This window comes from Cetorhinus maximus, chromosome 14 (assembly GCF_964194155.1).
Source record: "Cetorhinus maximus chromosome 14, sCetMax3.hap1.1, whole genome shotgun sequence".
In the NCBI taxonomy this organism is placed as follows: domain Eukaryota; kingdom Metazoa; phylum Chordata; class Chondrichthyes; order Lamniformes; family Cetorhinidae; genus Cetorhinus; species Cetorhinus maximus.
Window position 1 is genome coordinate 92,278,528 of NC_135892.1, and position 18,821 is coordinate 92,297,348.

General features: G+C 43.1%; 1 protein-coding gene across 1 annotated transcript in view; it reads right to left on the reverse strand.

Moving 5' to 3' along the window:
- Positions 1-18,821, reverse strand: part of LOC144689335 (ALK tyrosine kinase receptor-like) — a 274,691-nt gene that overhangs the window by 8,796 nt on the left and 247,074 nt on the right. Inside the window, exons 15-17 of the mRNA XM_078556369.1 lie at positions 14,708-14,805; positions 11,662-11,754; positions 1,376-1,477 (exon numbers count right to left, since the gene is read on the reverse strand). Coding sequence (XP_078412495.1) covers positions 1,376-1,477; positions 11,662-11,754; positions 14,708-14,805 — 293 coding nt within the window. The remainder of the gene's footprint in view (positions 1-1,375; positions 1,478-11,661; positions 11,755-14,707; positions 14,806-18,821) is intronic.

The window sequence follows — 18,821 nt, forward strand, 5'->3', positions numbered from 1 at the left end:
TCTGAGAGTAGTGAATCTATGGAATTCTTTACCAAAGAGGGCTGCAGAGGCTGAGATAGACATTTTAATCAATAAGGGAATGAGGGGTTATGGGGAAAAGACAGGAAAATGGAGTTGAGGATTATCAGATCAGCCATGATCTCATTAAATGGCGGAGCAGGCTCGACGGGCTGAATGGCCTAATTCTGCTCCTATGTTTTATGGTTTTATTGTTGATTGAGATTACCAATCTCAATTACCAAAAGCAGTCTATGTCCAAATGCAGCAAGACCTGGACAATATCCAGGCTTGGGCTGACAAGTGGCAAGTAACATTCATACCACACAAGTGTCAGGCAATGACCATCTCCAACAAGAGAGAATCCAACAATCCCCCACTATCAACATCATAGGGGTTACCATTAGCTAGGAACTGAACTGGACTAGTCATATAAATACTATGGCTACAAGAGCAGGTTGTCAGAGGCTAGGAATAGTACAATGAGTAACTCACCTCCTGACTCCCCAAAGCCTGTCCACCATCTACAAGGCACAGGTCAGGAGTGTGATGGAATACTCCCACATGCCTAGATGAGTGCAGCTCCCACAACACTCAAGAAGCTTGACATTGTTCAAGACAAAGCAGCCCACTTGATTGGCACCACATTCACTCACTCCACCATTGACGCACAGTAGCAGCAGTGTGTACCATCTACAAGATGCATTTCAGGAATTCACCAAGGCTCCTTTGACAGCACCTTCCAAACCCACAATCACTACCATCTAGAAGGACAGGGCAGTGGATAGATGAGAACACCACCACCTAGAAGTTCCCCTCTAAGTCACTCACCATCCTGACTTGGGAATATATCGCCATTCCTTCACTGTTGCTGCGTCAAAATCCTGAAACTCCCTTCCTAATAGCTCTGTAGGTGTACCCACACCACATGGACTGCAGCGGTTCAAGAAGGCAGCTTACCACCACCTTCTCAAGGGCAACTAGGGATGGGTGATAAATGTTGGCTGAGCCAGCGAAGACCACATCCCACGAATGAATAAAAGAAAACTGAGACCCAACTTAGTGTGGGGTGCTGTGGAACTACTTTTTAGGAACTGGTTGAGACTGCTGAAATTCATTTCATGTATATCGTGAGAGGAGCAGATGGAATTTTAACCAAGATTCTGGAGGTGAAAGGACAGTGCTTAATTCACAATGAAACTCTACCTTATAGAAACTGTTGGGAGAAACTTTCTTTCTCTTGTTTGTTGTTCTGTGATTATGCTGTCAGTACAGTATATCTTGTCAAATTTGCAAACCTGACTTAAGTTATCTTAATGGTTACCATAACCCTTTTACTTTTCTCTTTTTTAGGAAACACACACAAAAACACACATACCAGGTATCTGTTTTTGAAGTAAATATTCCTTCCATGAAGGCCTCTGGTGGCATCCATTTCACTGGGAGCATGGCACGACCACCCTTTCTGTAATAGCTAGCCCTGTGGAGTCAAACAGCAAACAGATATGATTTGATTGTCTGTCTGACAGTTGTTAAAGGCAGTCATCTAATAATATACTAAAGTGGTAGTTCAGCAGACCAGCCAGCAGATGTAGTTATCTCTGCTATTTTCTCAGCCATTAAAGTGAGTTAAAACAGCCAGATTCATGTATTTTTGTTGTCAGTTATATTTCCTTGCTTCTGATGATTATTTTGCAGGCAAATCTTAACATGTTCTGTACTTTATTGCATAGTGTGGCTCTTAAACAGGATTAATATTTAAGCCTCGGTTACATGTAACATACAGGACGTTTTCAGGTAACTTGTAGATTTAAAGAGACATCAATGCACTACTGCATTAAAATACATTACCGCATCACTTGTGTATGACATGGTCCTGACAACGCATTGTATAGCTCCTCTCTCCCAGAACAAAAGTAGTTTTGTTAAATACTTCTTCCTTCTAGGAAGCATTGCTTTAATGTACACAGGACAGTTACTCTGTTGGAAGCACAAACACTCTGGTTTTGCCATTTCACTTTCAGATAATAGTGGAGGTGTTAACACAGCTATTTAAAATGGGTTAGTACCTTTGCTAGAGCAGCAGAGAGAGGAGCTTCAAATAAACATTAGCATTTGTGCACTGGAATCCCACATTATCATCTCAAAGCCTGTAGGTATAAGATGTCTGCTGCTGACAGTGAAATCAAATGGGTAAAGAACTCCTGTGTGCACTAGCTATAACAAAATAGAAAATCATTCTCCCCAAAGGAATGTAATGATTAGATGTTAGAGTGAAAATTTATTTTACACAAACTTAAAAAATGAACCTATCAATTAAACAAGAAAATGAAGTGATGATAAATTATTTTGTTTTACATAATCAATTGCCCAAAGGCCATCAAAAATGATTGTGTTAAAATGAAGGATATTTTACTTCATTCACCAATGTTAATAAAAATATTAACTTGAATATAAAGTGGGAAAAGTTTCACTAATATTAGTAAATGGAAGAAAATATGCTCCACAGCTGCACAAGCAATTCCAGTGTCACTGCTTCTCTAATTTTTGGATTGTTTCGACGTGTTACTGGCATGCATCAATGCTTCCTGGGCATCAGGATCAGCACAACAGGATAGTGCATTTAGCTACTGATATATTAGTATTCTTTTGATGCAAGTCAGTATCTGAATTAAAATGACGCTAAGCTTGGGGCAGGGTTGTAAGGTTTGAAATAATTAAGAGCAGGTTAATCAGGAAAAGCTGAATAAATGGGAAAGTTTGGCCAATAGAATTCAATGTTGACATACACAAAGTAATGTAAGAAGAAATATAAATTAGAACCTAAATACAAAGTATACCTAGGAGAAAGCAGATCATTGACACCACCTGTTTCAGTGGTATGTAAGACAAATAACATTTTTTTACTGTATAACATCTGGAATAGAAAACAGATCACAATATTATTACTAAGACTATACAGGCTATTAGTTCATCCCTATCTCCATTATTGTATGTAGTTCTGGCTTATATTACTGCAAGGACAACATGGCATTGGAGAAGAATGATGCCTGAGCTATAAAGTGGAGACTACAGAAGCTGAGCTTCTTTATACTTATAATCTTCTTAAGAGGATCTTATTGAGATATTTAAGATGCTTAAGTGTATCGATATGTTGAACTCTGAAAAATTGTTTATCATGGCCCAGAGAACAACACAAGTAGGATGAATGAAGCACAGAAAGTGAATAGGCCTTTCACACAGGGTGAATATGTCGAGTCAACTCACCAAGAAACCAATCAAGGTTGATAATATCAATAATTTTAAGTGAGATTTGGCTTGGAATTTAATGAGAAAATCAATTGATGCAAATAGTTAGTGTACTGTTTATTCTGCTTTGAAATTCTGAGGTCAGGCAAGTACACTGTTACTACCAGTGTATAAAATGTCCGAAGTTTTGAAGGATAATGCACAAGGAACAGGTAGAAGTGGGAGTGCAGATTTATCTCTTTGTAATCATTGAGACCATGGGGTAATGCATACAAATTCAGTGCCTCTTTAAATGTTAGGACCAGCGTGGTAATTATCAAAAAGGATTTACCACATGCTCCTTGGGAAGTTTGGCTAACGGAATTCAATACTGACAAGGAACTAGGAGAGAAATTGAGTCAGTAGGCACATGTCTATATTAAAACTCTTGTACCTGCACACATGTTCTGTCTATATAATCTAGGGTGGAATTTTGTTGCAGCAGTGAGTGTCCTGATGACGGGACTGGAAGTGAGTGGATCTTCTGCTCAGAGGTGGGGCGGCTAGCCACGCACAATCACATGGCGACCAACCAAATAGCCATGCAGAGTTGTGGGTCCCGGCCAATTGTACAGCAGAAAGTCACTGACCCCAGCATTACCTCATGGGGCCAAGGTCCAGGTGCCATACTTAAGTGGCACACGACAGCAGACATCCACTCCTGCAAGACAGCGGTATCATTCCGCCTCTCTGAGAGGCAGATTTCAACTTTGAACTGCTGCCATCCCCTGCCCACCTGTGGATCCCAGTCACTCATTCAAAAGCAGATATATATCTCATTGCAGAGATCAAGTGGCCCCACCATTTGGCAAGGCATCCCTACAGGTTCTCTTTCAGGCTGTCCGGGAATGGCGGGAGGTCCTGTTTTCCAGCAATGGCAGCAGGAGTCCTTCCTGCCTGATCAAAGCAGCCTGAATGGAGATTTTCAGTAGCGGTTAGCTGCTGTGGGTTCCACAAGTGAAACTGGGTTCAATGCCACAAAAGGATCAACGACTTCCTGTACTCCACAAGGTTAAGTGTCACGGTGTAGTCACTGCAAAGTGCCACTCATGATGGCATCAAACAATGTAAATATGCGAGTGGAGAAGTATGTCAGGCAGGAGTTTGGGTTCTAGACTTCAGCACCAGATGGAACATGTGAACTGAAGACATGGGAGCGGGTTCATGCTGTGAAAGTTGTACCAGTTGTAGGAGTGTGTGTATATGGAACACTCACAAGGGAGGTAATATTAGCTGTCATAGGCCTTTATGCTCTTAAAGAGGTTTGCTGTCCATTGAGATGATACTCAATCCTTCTGTCTGCCTGCAGAATAAAAGCGTGCACAAAGTCAGGGAGCGCTCGAAGACTGGTGGTGGGGCGGCTGGCAGTGGTGGGGGAGGTGTGGGGAGGGTAATCCCTGATATGCACATATTGCCCCTGCAGTGAAGGACATGGTCAAATTGGCTATGGGAGCAGGGCAGATATTCAGTTGTGCATGGCGAGGATGGAGTGTCAACACAACAGAGTGAGGATGTCTCTAACCTGGTGTCAAAAACTGGGCATACAGGAGACACTGCACTGGGAAAAGGGATTGCGCATAACCTCAAAAAATTCTGTATGTTCTCTACTACAGCTTCTCGCAGTCAGGAGACACGTCACACACAGTCTGCAGCAAACCAGAACTCCACATCTGAGGATGATGAACACAGAACACTCAGAAGATGCAATGTTAGATCTATCCCCCATTCCTGCCACCAGTGGGAAGGTGTTCGCGATTAGGCTCGGGGGCCACAGACATGTTGCAGCAGCTGATGGAGCATGTGACAGCTGAGATCCCTGACAGTCTGAGGACTGCTGGAGACCAGGCCCATGCTCAGCCCCATGCTGATGATGGGCCTCTGGGGATGGCCACAAGAAACTTGCTGGAGATGTAGAGACAGGCAGGGAAACATCCAGCAAAAATGACAGCTATATGCAGCCTTGTACAAACATTGGAGGAGTCCATCCAAGCCATGAGTTCTGTCATGCCTCTGGCATGTCAGTGTATGGCTTCCTCCACAGAGAGATTGGCAACCGTCAAGATCCAACAGAACACTCAGTGGCTGCTGGATATGTGCTGGGACCTGCATTCTATTGCACTGGCCATGGGCTCCATACACCATTGGCTAGTTAAGAGGGGGAATGAGGCACCTCAACCTCCCTTCAGGTGCCCCTTATCTTCCTGGAGTCAGGGTGGAGCCATCACTTACTGACAGAGGAGGAGCACTAGAAATCCAGCTTGGGGCTGTCATCTCAAGGCACTCCAAGGGTGAGTTGACACTCCTTCTCCCCTCTGCCAGTGCCTCCTGTTGGTGAGTCTGAAAGGGTGTACCTGCATCTATGCAGGAGACCCTCAGCAGGCTGGAGCCCTCTTGGCCTCAGACCAGCAGAGGATAGCCAAGGTCATCTTAGGCAATGGGGTATAGCATTCAGCAGGCTGTCTCCACCTCAGTTGTGGACGTCGGGGTCAGACTGTTTAGTGGAAGAAAACATAAGTGAAAAACTTTCTAATGGCACAAAGGTGGCATGGGTGCCCAATCATACTATGACATTGTCAGTTTGAGCACTTCATTCATGTGTGTTGAATGGTCATGTTGCTGGGACTTTTGAAACCAGATGGGGGCTTTTAAGGACTTGACATTTCATTGAAACTCAACGATGGCTGATGTGGAGGTTATAGATACATCATTTATTGTGGGTGGCATATCTGAGCTTCTTGGCAACATGGTGCTTTTTATGTTTGTCAACCTTTGTTTGTTGGGGGAATTTGAACCTTGTTGACAAGCCAGCAGTTGCTCACCCACTTATCACCCCTCAGAAGCTGTTGTCTCAGTGGCATCTGCAGCCAAGGCTTTCCGTATTTTGCAGGTGAATACTTAGAGTTCTTAGCGAAGCCTTGCCAGGATTGGAGCACACACGACTGAGTCTGACACTGAGTCATGTGTGCCCTCCTTCCAAGTCAGAAGTGTGTGGCTTTGACGGGACCAAGCATATGGGCTTCTTCATGCAAAGGGCCTGAATCCTTTTCCCTTCTAGGTGCCAGAGGTTGTGTCTGGTTTGGTGGACATGTGCTGCCTGTGGTGCATTGCATCATCGTCTTGGCATTTGCAGCTGGAGCTGCACCATGCATCACTTCGGGGTCCTCTGATTCTTCCCCTTCATCCTCCTATGCAGATGAATCCAGCTCCTCCATCTTATCAGCTGGGAATTCCTCATCTCTTTGCTGTGCTATGTTATATAGTGTTATGATTCCAGCTGATGTTGCTACCGGACTACTTGGATCCCTTGATAGATCCTAATTTTTATTTTTTGTTTAGAAACATGGAGGGCGGCTACTGAACAGAGTCACAGGATTCAGCTGATGAACTTTTAACAAAAGAACAAAACATTTATTAAACAAGAGATGAACTATATTACAATACTGCTTCACCCACAACCTTAATTTTACGGATATATACAGATTTGTAAGGATTACACAAGTTACAAAAGCTATCTTAAACTCCTAAGGTTCACAGTAAGTACACAGTCCATATAAACCAATTGGCCAAACACACCACACTCTGAAACTGAGTGACAGATGCCAACCAAGCAGATGCTATGTATCTCTCATCAACTACTCCAGACGCATGCCACGCCATTAGCCAACTAGACTCGCTGAACTCTGCCTTTCATACGAGGGTTTTCAATCTTACCACTTGAAGTACTCGCAAATGATGCTTTCACTTGGACATCTCAACAAGGTTCCACCTCCAGTATTTCAACCTCTCCTTCTGATGTTCCTTTCCTCTGAATCTCTATGTGCACTTAACCTTTCATGCACCCTCTCAGATACTCAGCCATGCCAACAGAACAACACTGCTTCACAGGCCTGCATTAAGGAGTCATGTGTGCCCTCCTTCCAAGTCAGAAGTGTTCAGCTGTCTCCTTGGATCTCTAGCTTCTTGCAAGCCTATAATGCTTTACATCTGCCTCCTGCAGCTTTGTCTTTTAACTTGGAGCCCTTTTCCTCAGCTCCTCACTCTTAACTTTACTTAACAGGACCTTTTCCAGATTCCTGTTCTTTTCCTTTGACTTGAAGGTCTTCTTGGGACTCCTCCTTTCTGTCCCACTTGTTTGCTTTAGAACTTTTTGGTTATTTTGGGAAATCTGCTCTCTGCAGTTCCCTATTCTGTGTCCAGCTTCTCCTGGCTCCTGGTTTCAACTGAACTGAAAGTACTTTTCTGTTTTTCTCTGTCTCTGTGGGCCTCCTGTTGCTCGGCAACAGTCCAGTTTTTCTACTTTGTTTTAACTTCCCTAAACCACTTCAAGTGTTGTAAAATCTCATTAAAAATGCAGATACACAAACAAAGCCTTCAGACTTGCAGGTAACTTTTAAAATGAAGCTAAAACTCAAGTTCCCCCTTTTCTTAACACACAAATACAGAAGCACAAACTAAATTTAAACTTAAAGCTACAAGCCATTCCTAACATCCACAAATACAAATATAACTTATTTAAACTATCTCTAGTTCCTAACAATAGGGCACAACAGACCACAATGATCCATGAGACACTCTGTGGCGTGTACTGCAGTGCTCCACCTGAGTGGTTCAGGCAATGGAACCTCATCTTCAGCACTCCAATGGTCTGTTCTATTGTTGTCCTTGTTGAGGCATGGGCGTCATTGTACCTCTCCTCTGCTGGGCTTTCTGGGTTCCGCACAGGTGTCAAATCCAGGTCTTCTGAGGGAGCTTACAGCTCCAGTGTCCAGAGTGGGAGTGCTCAGCAACAGAGCTGCGACAGCAGGAAGGGGTGGCCTGAAACCAGGTTGAGGAGGGAGTTGGAGGTGTTGGATGGAGACCAGGGTGTAGTTGATGCATAGTAGTCGTGCTCCCCATTGGTCCACAGTCATCAAGTCAAGAAGGAGAGCCAAATAGATGGTGCTGACCAGATCTTTACCAGCTTTCTGTCCACAGATCGCTTCAGACTGACAGGATGGGTCTTTTGCGCCGTGTTTTTTGATGCTGCGATGGAAGAGGAGAGGAATCGGTAGTGGATGATCCATGGCCAGGCGCAGCTACAGCCAAAAGGATAACAAGGCCGCAGAGGCAGAGGCAGCTCAGGATGCTGGCAACCAGGGACCAGTGTGTTGCCAAGCAATGAGTGGTAACTGAATACGCTGCATACATAGTAATTATCAGCAAATGTCAGAGATGCAATGTCAAAGATGGCTGAGAATGTCATGCACTGTCACTGACCTATGTCAGCTCCTGCAGGAAGACCTATAGCTTTGTGGAATGGGAGGTTACCCTATGCCAGTAGTCTTAAAACTCACCACGCCCTTGAATATCTATGCCCCTGGGTTGTTCCAGGGCTCCACGGGGGACATGTCTGGCATCTCCCAGTCAGCCACACACAGACACATAAAGAGAGTTCACCAATGCCATGTTCAAAAGGGCCGATGATTTTATTCCATTTACCATAGACCCTGAGAGCCAGGCAACCAGAGCTGTGACCTTCCCTCAATCACCCTTGATCTCCCCTCTTTCATGTTTGAGACTTTCTCTGTGTCAAACAGCTCCCTTTGTCTGTCCCCCACAATCCTTCTTAGACCCTGCCATGACCTGACCTTCCTCCCTCAGACAGCCATGCTACCTATTTAATTTAGGTTAACAGAATACGAGCACCAGGTTTGTAAACTTAATAAGTAAATAACTGTTTATTGAACAAATTGTCTTTAACTAGTGGCAAAAGAAAGAAATATGAACTGCTAACTTCTAACTCAATAACTTAAACCCTACCCCTTCTTAAACCCCAATACATACATACACACATACACGCGCGCACGCACACACACACACACACACACACACACAATGCTTTCAGTCTGTGGTTCACTGGTTGAAAAACTTGATTTGTAATGTCTCTTCTAGTGATTTTTCCCCTTTTCCTCTTGACAGGGGTTTTCAGAGAAAGCAGGTTACAGAGATGTGTGGGATAGCCTGCTAGCTATTATGGCAGAATTGCTGGAATCTTACAAGCACAGGAGAGAGAGGTTTCAGGACTTCCCTCTTTTCAGGCTAGGAGCTGTTCTGCCTGCACTGTTATCACACAAAACCCTGGTCACCTGGTCAGGAACCATTTAAAATGCTATAGTTAGGCAGTTCCCCTTAGTCCAGAACCCCTTTCTGGCACCATCCTGTTCTCTTATGGCACCTTATGTTTCAGGATAGCAACATTGTAGATATTCCTCATCCTGCTCCAGTGAACATGTCTTTCAACTGTAGCCAAAAAACTGTAGTTTTTTAAAGTCACAATCCAATTTTAAAGCCGCAGTCCAAGAAAAATAAAAAATAGGTTCTTTACAATGTCAAAATATAGAATGGAAACTTCCTGTACAAACTTGTTATGCTGTAATTAGACTCTCCTGCTAGTGGCAGTATTGTCATGTGGCAGTTTTGTGTCTCCAGGTTCTTAACTTGTATTGTAGTGAAAACCCTATGCTGCAACCAACTATTTCCATGGGTGGAATCATCCAGAATTGCACTAAATGTGGTAGCGGCCAGGAAAAACTATATTTTACCCACTGGCCGCAATGGCAGCTTCTCAAGCTGCATCATCCCAATCCCACCACATTAATTATGCATTCCCGGGAAACATGCCGTTTCGATGGCGGGTGGGCACACCACACCGTCTCTTCGCCCCTTTATCATGCCGGGCGCCACATTTAAAGTGCAGCTGCGCGCACACCTCTCAGTGCTTTCAGCCCAGGACTGCTGCAAAGAGGACATGGCTCCGAAAGGCAAGAAGATGGCAGCACCCAGGTTTAGTGACGTATTCCTCGAGCGCCTTTTAGATGCAGTGGAGACCCACTGTGATGTCCTCTACCCTCCCCATCTGGCTGCAGGAGGGGCAGCATCATTACCACTCTGGCTTGCTAGGCGATGGCAGTTGTGATCAGTGCCAATGTTGCACAGAGGAGGTTGGCCATCCAATGCAATTCAAGGATGAATGATCTTATCTGTGTCGCCAGGGTAAGGCAACCATCTCATCCTCCTAAACTCACACACTCAAGCCCATTCTCTGGCATCTCACTCACTGCCAGCTGAGGGGTCATCGCCATCCATTGTGTCACACACACCCTCACATATCCATCTGGCCTCATCTCCTCTGAAGACTGCCTCCTCAGCCCTCACTATATTGAGGCCACTTGCATGTGCCCCCACACAAACCCTGGGATACCCCACTTCCCCAGAACAGCCCTCGCCCTGCAGCCTCTTCTCTTGCCTGAGGCCACTTCTCCCCCTCCCCCAAGCAAGCCCTTGCCCTGCAGCCATTGAAAAGCCATCCACGCCTTATGGCTGGTCTGGTAGGTAGAGACCTGCCCATGATTCCCCCTAAAAGTGGTCTGTGAAGCCTGGCGCTAATGACTGCAAGTGCTGCCCGAAACAAGGTAGGCAAACAAACCTCGAAGTCCCAAGCAAAGTGCAGCCCGCCACGTGCATGCCTTATATATGCTGTTGTGAAACGTGTACTGTCGTGAAAACCCTATGCTGCAACCGACTCCATTTCCATGGGTGGAATCATCCCAGAATTAAGTGCAAATTATGTTTTACCCGCCAGCCACAATGATGTGCTCAGACGATCCAGTGTGGGAGGGATAATTCCGGCGAGCTGGGCTTATAATAATATGCAGATGTATTACAATGAGGTTCCCGAAGTCCAACAGCGGGAAACAGTCTGCCACTGATGGGCAAAGCGGATGATTGCAAACTGGTTTCACAACGTGTTGAAAATGTTTTTTTGGCCTTCTTGTCATTATGTCCATTCACGCCCGAACATGGCCGACGCCAGTGGGCACAGAAAATTCCACCCTATGTTTCCTAAATGATCATGTTTTGCTATTTGTAACTAAAATATAAATTAAAATATCTAAGAATAAGGACATAATGTATAATTTTAAAATTGGGAATGTATTATATCTGTGCATCATGGTCCAATTATCCTATACCTTGCAACACAGCTTTATCTGGAAGTTATACTCTATGTGCAATTCCACAGGAAATTGACTACAATAAACTGTATAACACCCAGGTTACAGTGTTACTCTCTTTTAAGTAATGCACAGCTTAACTTGCCTGGTTCTTTATTTAGGATTGATAAAGCCCTAGTATAGTTGGAGCACATTTTCTATTATATTCGGATAGACAGGCTGACAAATATTCTGTTAGTGGAATAAGAAAAAGTAGATTGAACTGTTAAAATAGGTTCAATATGCAAGGTTATCAGTGTACAGCCAAATTCTTCATTTGAACAGTGTTTTTAATTCTAAGTACTGATTATTAAATATAGCAAATTACAGTATTTTCTTTATTTACCTGTATATATCACGAGCCATTCCAAAATCTCCAATCTTAGCCACTCTTCCTGTACCTTTGAAAGTAAGCAGGCAATTTCTTGCAGCTATATCCCTATTAACAAACAGAAAATGAAAAAGGTAAACTTTCCCCCTGATTTTCTCTCATTTCCTCACCTATTTTCCAGAAGGAGTTGACACATACTGGAATGGGGTTCCATTGTCCCAGCGACTGTCTGTCACTGCTATCATGCTTCATGCATGATTCTTCATAGTGAGTGTTGCTAAGTGATTTGGCTTTGCAACACAGACAAAGTTGATCCTGTCCTCACCTGACACCCACACACAAGCACTTTCAGTAGGGACCACTGGATACTAATTTGTTGCCGGAGTCCTGGCTGATTTTTTGTCTCTTTGCCCAGGGGTGCCAAGATCATTGGCCAAACTGTCATCTTGCCTGAAATCCTCTAGATCAGTAGATCATTAAAAACGAGACTTTCTAATTTGTATGTTTAATAATACAGCAGTCAGTGCCTTCACTATAGTGTCATTGTGAGTGTGAAAATATAAATTTAATCTACACACAGCTGATACTAAGTAACAATGTTAGATTATTAGTAATTGCCAACATAAAGGCTGAGGGTGAGGAGAGGGGGGTTTAAATCTTAGAATTTCTACTTGTAGGTGAATATAAAACTATGTGTGTTACAGATTGCTCAGTCATGCCTGGGTGAAAGCTGGCAGAGTGGAGTAAATGCAAAATGTTTATTATATATGTATAAATGAGTATATATAATGTATGTATAGGTACAAATGACGCCAGGAGTGTGCTAAGTCTGTCCTATTATTGTCTAACTGGGCATAACATTAAACTAAGATTGACACATCTGACCTTTGGTCTTGTCTTCTCTTTGATCTTCAGATGAATATCTTTAGAGGGTAGTGGTTAGTTGTACATGGATACTTCTCAGCATTTACAGTCCTGTGAATATCTCATTTTTCACAGCTCTTTACATTACACAGCAAGTACATCTTGTGTACTCAATCATTGAAAACTGCCTGGAGAAAACGCTTTGAACCAATAATGTAAGCCAAAGTCAAGAACAATTGGTTTGAGATATAATCCTTAAAATATCAGTATTCTTATCGATTTAGGCAGATGGCTGCACTGTAATTAAACATTTGCATGCTTTCACCTTAGGTAGAAAATCAGCTATTGCAATCAGAACTTGTGCTGTAACAGTTGACTTGGAATCTTGCCAAGTTCTTTCAGCATGCCTGAATTAGCAGAATTCTCATCTGAGTCAACATTTTAAGCTCCAGTCCAGAATTTCAGCATATGATCTATGCTGACCCTCCAAGGATGTGTTATTGGAACTGCGATAATGTGAATGAGGTCTTTAACTGAGGTACCACTGTGATATTTCATCCGTCTTTTACATAGCATGAAGCATTTGGGTGACTCGAGAATTAAGGGTGTATCAAGCACTACACTAGGGACTAACTCAGGGAGAAGACATAGCATCAGGAACTCACCTGGAGAGAGCAGCAACATTTAGGACTGACTCAGGGAGAGGAGCAGTTCCAGACACTCACTCAAGGAAAAGAATAACTTGGAGAACTGCCTCAGTGAAAGGAGTGGCAAGAGGGAGTCACTTGATGAGAGGAATAGCTTCAAGGACTCACCTGTAAGGAGGGGCAGCACTTGGGACTCATTTGGGAAGAAAATCTGCACAGGTGCTCCTTTGAGGAGAGGAGCAGCACCTGAGACGCACCTGGGGAGAGGAGCGGCACAAGTGACTCACTTGGGGAGAGGTGTGGTATTATAGACTGTGATATTAGGGATTAACGCAGGGATAAGATCAGGTTTGAGGAATCACTCAGTAAGAGGAGTAGAATCAGAACTTGCCTAGTGAATGATGAACCAACAAGGACTCATTGAGGAAGAGATGCACCACTGGGGACCTTATATTAATAAGTAATATAGGCAATGCCATGTAAAATTAATAATTCAATGTGATGAATATTTACTGTACAGGATGATTTTGCATCTTTATATATTTCTTTTTCTGCCTTTACAATCTGTCAACCTCAGGTCTGAAAGCATTTTTTTTCTTGCTTTCTCCCATCAAAGGGACAAAAATTACAAACAAAAAAATGTAGCATGACTGAGGAAGCTACATTCCAATGGCAATTATTTGTAAGGGGGATGCATGCATGGGAATTTTGAAGTACTACAATAACATATTTGGGTTACAAACATAAATTTATTTGAAAAATTACCTACAGCACTTAAATCTTATTAAATTTTTTGTGAAGAAATGTGTGTGACGTGCAGGTCTATGTAACTAATTGCAAAAATTAGCTACTCAGAAATAAATGATTAGAACTGCAAATCTACGTGATGATTCCCCACATGGGAAAGATCCAGGATCTCTATTATTGGTTTTAAGCTGCTGTTATTACATTGGTCAAACAGTAAAACATAAAATTTTAAATTTCTGTGACTATTTGATTTGAGATCACAAAACAGGGGGCCTGATTTAAGTTTATCTGCACCAGGAACTTTCAAAAAGCCATTTGGGTTCCATGACCAGTTGATGTTCATAACTGATAACAATCTTGCAGTGGTTGCTGGAGGCTGGACAAATGCTATCTGGTAGCTGGACTTTTGCTTTTTAAAGCAACTTACTTGTCAAATTGAGGTAATTTCCATTAATTAAAAATTAACCTATCAGTAATCCATGTTTGCTACAACTGACTAGCCATAGCCAAATCATTTCAAAAAGAAACATGCAATAATGGGAGATAGCACAATAACATCCATTACTATATCAATTAAAGAGAAGATTTCCATCCCAACATCCTTGACTGATTTTATCCCAGTACAGAGGTGAAAGTGGTGTATACTAAATCCTTTTCATTTCTTGGAGAGCATTTACACCAGTAAATAACAACAACACCAGGTCTTGTTTTAAAAAAAAAAGATCCACAATAAAGATCATTAAAAAGGATGTGCCATTTGATACCTGCCAGCCATGCCACTTGCAAAGCTTGTGACCACTTACCGATGGATAAAGTGATTCTCCTCCAGATACTGACAACCACGAGCAATGTCACGAGCCACATTCAGTAAGTCCAGCATGCTGAGAGTTGATGGTTGTCCCTGAAATATCACAAAACATTAATGAACAGTAGCAATTAAGAAATGTGAAAGTCAGAAATTCTGCTGCTGATGAGATGTTTAGATAAAAAGGGGTGGGGTGGGGGGTCAAATAAATTACACTTATTTTCTTGTCCCCACCCCAATCCTCTCTTATGTTGCTGACCTTGTAAGGAATTGACGGAGGAATTCCCCATCACAAAGTCTACAGAAAATCTAATGTTAAGGCCAAGACTTGTAGGCCCAGACTAATTTCCAGCCTTTTAAAGTCACTCTGATAGAATTGTGATGGGAGTGTGCCAGAAAGGCTGAGATTTTTGTCCCAATATATCCAATAAACTTTTACAGTGTTCAATTGCAGAGGATACTAGAAGTTCTGCTCACATCATTCCAACCGCAGTGAAAAACATGTTACTCCTCTCACTGTTAGCTGAATCCTTGGTTTCCTGGGGTGAGGGACTAACTGCTTTGGAAATGCCTTCCGAATCAAGCAGTTGCTTCATTCAGATGTTAATTGATGGCAGGGACATTCTCCATGCTTTCTCTCACTGTTCTAGCTTTCAGAACATCAGATGTCAAACAAGCCCCTCATGGATATAATGGTTCTGAGGCAATTAGGAGCGTATGGAAAGCCATGAAAAGAATATAGTAATTTCAGCCACTTTATTTTTTCTCACTAATTGTTTGGTCCTCAAGAGCCTTTGTACCATTTGGTAAATTATATATCATTCCCCGCACCCGCCCCATCACCATTAATGGCACCAAAGGATTTTCCAACTGGCATCTTCTTCTCCAGGGCATTTGGAAGAGGAGGATCAACAAAGAATGCTAGGCAGAGCAAGTTGTGCAAGGAGTTCTCTGTGCACACCTGCATCTACAGACAGATCTTAACACATTTTGCATTGGTGTCTCCACTTCCCGAAGGAAGTTTAAGTGGCTGGCCATCTGTCATGAATAACAGATGTGAATTCATAAAATTGATGCTTTTCAATAAATAACCAAATCACAGTATGTTGCACTTTCAATGCTACTTCATGAAAGAAGGCATGCCAGAATGATCACTGTCTGCTAAACGTTGACTGGCTGCACCTGTCAAGATGCCATGAACCAGATCTGCAGGCCCTGGCACCCCAAGCTGACAATGATCACAAGATGTTTCAGGTCATTAGAGAGCCAAATATAGTGTTGTGCCATATGCTGTAAGGACACAGGGTAAGTAAACAGCATAAGCACAGCACATCATCTGCATCATCAAGGATTTGAATTTATATAGCCTTTTTAATGCAGAAAATTTTCTCAAAGAAATATGAAATGGTGTAATCAAAAACAAGTTGCAAAGCCAAAGGAGGAGAGCAAAGCCAAAGTTTGGACAAAGAGGTGGATTTCAAAGGCTTTCTTAAAGGAACAGTGAGAAGTGGAGAACCAGGAGAGTTTAGGGAGGGAATTCCAGACTGAGGAGCCTAGACACAGGTTTGAAGACACAGCAACCTGTTGTGGGGCATAAGGAGGGAGGGATGCACAAGAGTGCAGAGTCAGAGGTTTGAAATCTAACCTCACCTTCTTTCGGGTGTGCTGCATTAATGACATATTGAGATGCTGCAGTGATGTAGCACAGAAGGCCACCTCTATCATTTCATGAACCATCAAACAGGTAATCAACCATATATTGGGCTGCCCCCACTTGCCTTTAGACTTGTGCACATACTGAGCTTTTCAGAAGGCTTTTGGAATTTTTGCCCTGCCATTATCCCTGCCCTTAAATTTCACTTACATGCAACTTTTCATTCCAACTTTTAATGTGCACACTGCAGCTGTCCAAATCTAATTTCAGAAAATTGAGTGCAAACAGCATATTTCAATTTGAGGCTGTCTAAAACCCATCATTAACCATTTGGAATTAAACCACACTTGCAGCTGCAAATCTAAGCCAAAATGTCTACACATGAAGAACCATTTTTTTGCTCTTTTCAGGTGCTGCCAGACCTACTAAAATTCTTTAGTTAGCCAAGCAGATTAGCCTTTATCAAGGCTGTAAGAAAATCCTGAAGAAGAACATGTTATCTTGCCTAAATTCTGTTAATATTTTTGTGCATCAAAGCAAAATTCTGAGCTGAGTACAGAAAAAAATCTATTAGTGCTTTCTAATTATTTTGCTAAAGAATGAAAAGAATTTCCACTTGCATGTCCTCGGGACATCCCAAAGTGCTTCACACCCAATGGCCTACATATTAACTTCTCATTGTTCTGAGAGGAATTGGAGATTAGTTTCCATTATGATTCTCTCGCTCGTTACTTCAGCAAAAGGGCCACTAAACTCTGTAAAATGTATGAATGCCATTTTCCTGGGATGTCTACAGCTTATTTACAGGAAGAAATAGGAGAACATCGATGAAAATTCATCTTTGTAACTTTTTTGATATTAGCGGACATTTTTGTCGAACAGTTACATTTTGAATAGCAAAGTGGACACACATGGAACTGCATTTTTTAGTGAGAAAATTTAGTTATCTTTACTTTTTTCTCACCTTCTTGAAGATGACTTTCGCTGAGGTTTGGTTGCGCAGGTGCTTCAGGTTTCTTGCCCAACTGATTATTCTCAAGTCCTTTGATAATAGGGATCATCATCCTCAGTTTTCCCTTATGCTTTGGTGACACAAGTTGAGGACAAGGGGCCTGAAATTCCCTGAGGATTCTTCCAGACCTCATTGTAACTCTGCTGGAGCCCCAGCGAAATGACGTAAGTGGCTATTTTTAGCCAATGATGGTTTCCCTTGAGGTTCCCCCAGTCTCTTGGTGGATGCATGGTAGGGGACACAGAGCCCTCACTAAATTTCACAGCCAAGGTTTGAGTTGACCAGGGCATTGTACAGCTTCAATGTGGTTTCTTCTGGTTTATGCCCAAAGAATCTAGCAATGTAATGAAGCATCCTATTTGCTTTGTCTATTGCCGCTCAACACCGATTGACATGCTAAGTGTGAAATCTATCATCACTCCCGGATTGTCTTCTGCTTCGCCTTTAACAATTTCTATGTCTTCCAGAGTGAACATAGGACATTCATCTTTGCTGCCAATTTCTAGCATCTTGCCTTTACTTACACTAACTTGAACTGCCACAGAATTGCCCAATTCCAGATATCTTACTCTCTTTGTTGTGTTCATCTTGACAGCTGCCACCCTCCTCATTTTAGTATAGTTCAAAGCTATACCATTTCGCCTTCAGTTTCTGCATCTTAAGTCACTTACATAGATTCTCAACAGTAAGGGCTCCAGCAGTAAACTCTGTGGAACTCCACTGAATACTTTTGCATCTTAACACTCATCTACCAAATAGGCAATCCTTTCTTTTAGTCACTTCTGTATTCAAAATTTGATTTTAGTTTGAATTCCCACCTTTTGGGGACATCGACAATGGGCTGGGAGACTGGAGGTTTGGCAATGTAGGGGGGTGGGGGGGCTGATGTCGGGAGGGGAGTCCGACATTTACCCGCTGCTATGGCATATTGCGAATTAAGAGTCGTTGCCCGCTCTCCTCCGGTATCTTGCCCGTGTTGGGAAGGCCCGCTGCCACATTGGGAAGCCCTGGTGACCTCTAAGTGGGTACCACGGAGGGCCCTCCTTGATGGCTGCCAGACAACAATGGCACCGCTGGTGCATCCCTTCCCTCCGCTCTCCCTCCCCCCACCCCCTCTCCCCCCATCCCCCACCTCCTCCACCTCTCCCCATCCCCAACCTCCTCCCCTCCTCTCACCTGCTCCTTCCCCCCTCACCCCATCCCCTCTCCACCCTCCTCCCCCCACCTCTCTTAACTGGCCAGCAGTGGGACTTCAAAGTCCTCTGAAAAATTCAGCCCTTAGTTTCAGTAACAGCTTTTGATGCAGGTGGTTATTAAAGCTTTTCTGGAAATACAGGTATATTGTGTCATTATGGGGCTGAATTTTCCTAGCCCCGGAGCAGCAGGCTTGAAGGTGAGGGGAATTGGGAAAATAGCAGGAAGCCTCATCGCGATTGCTTCACTGCG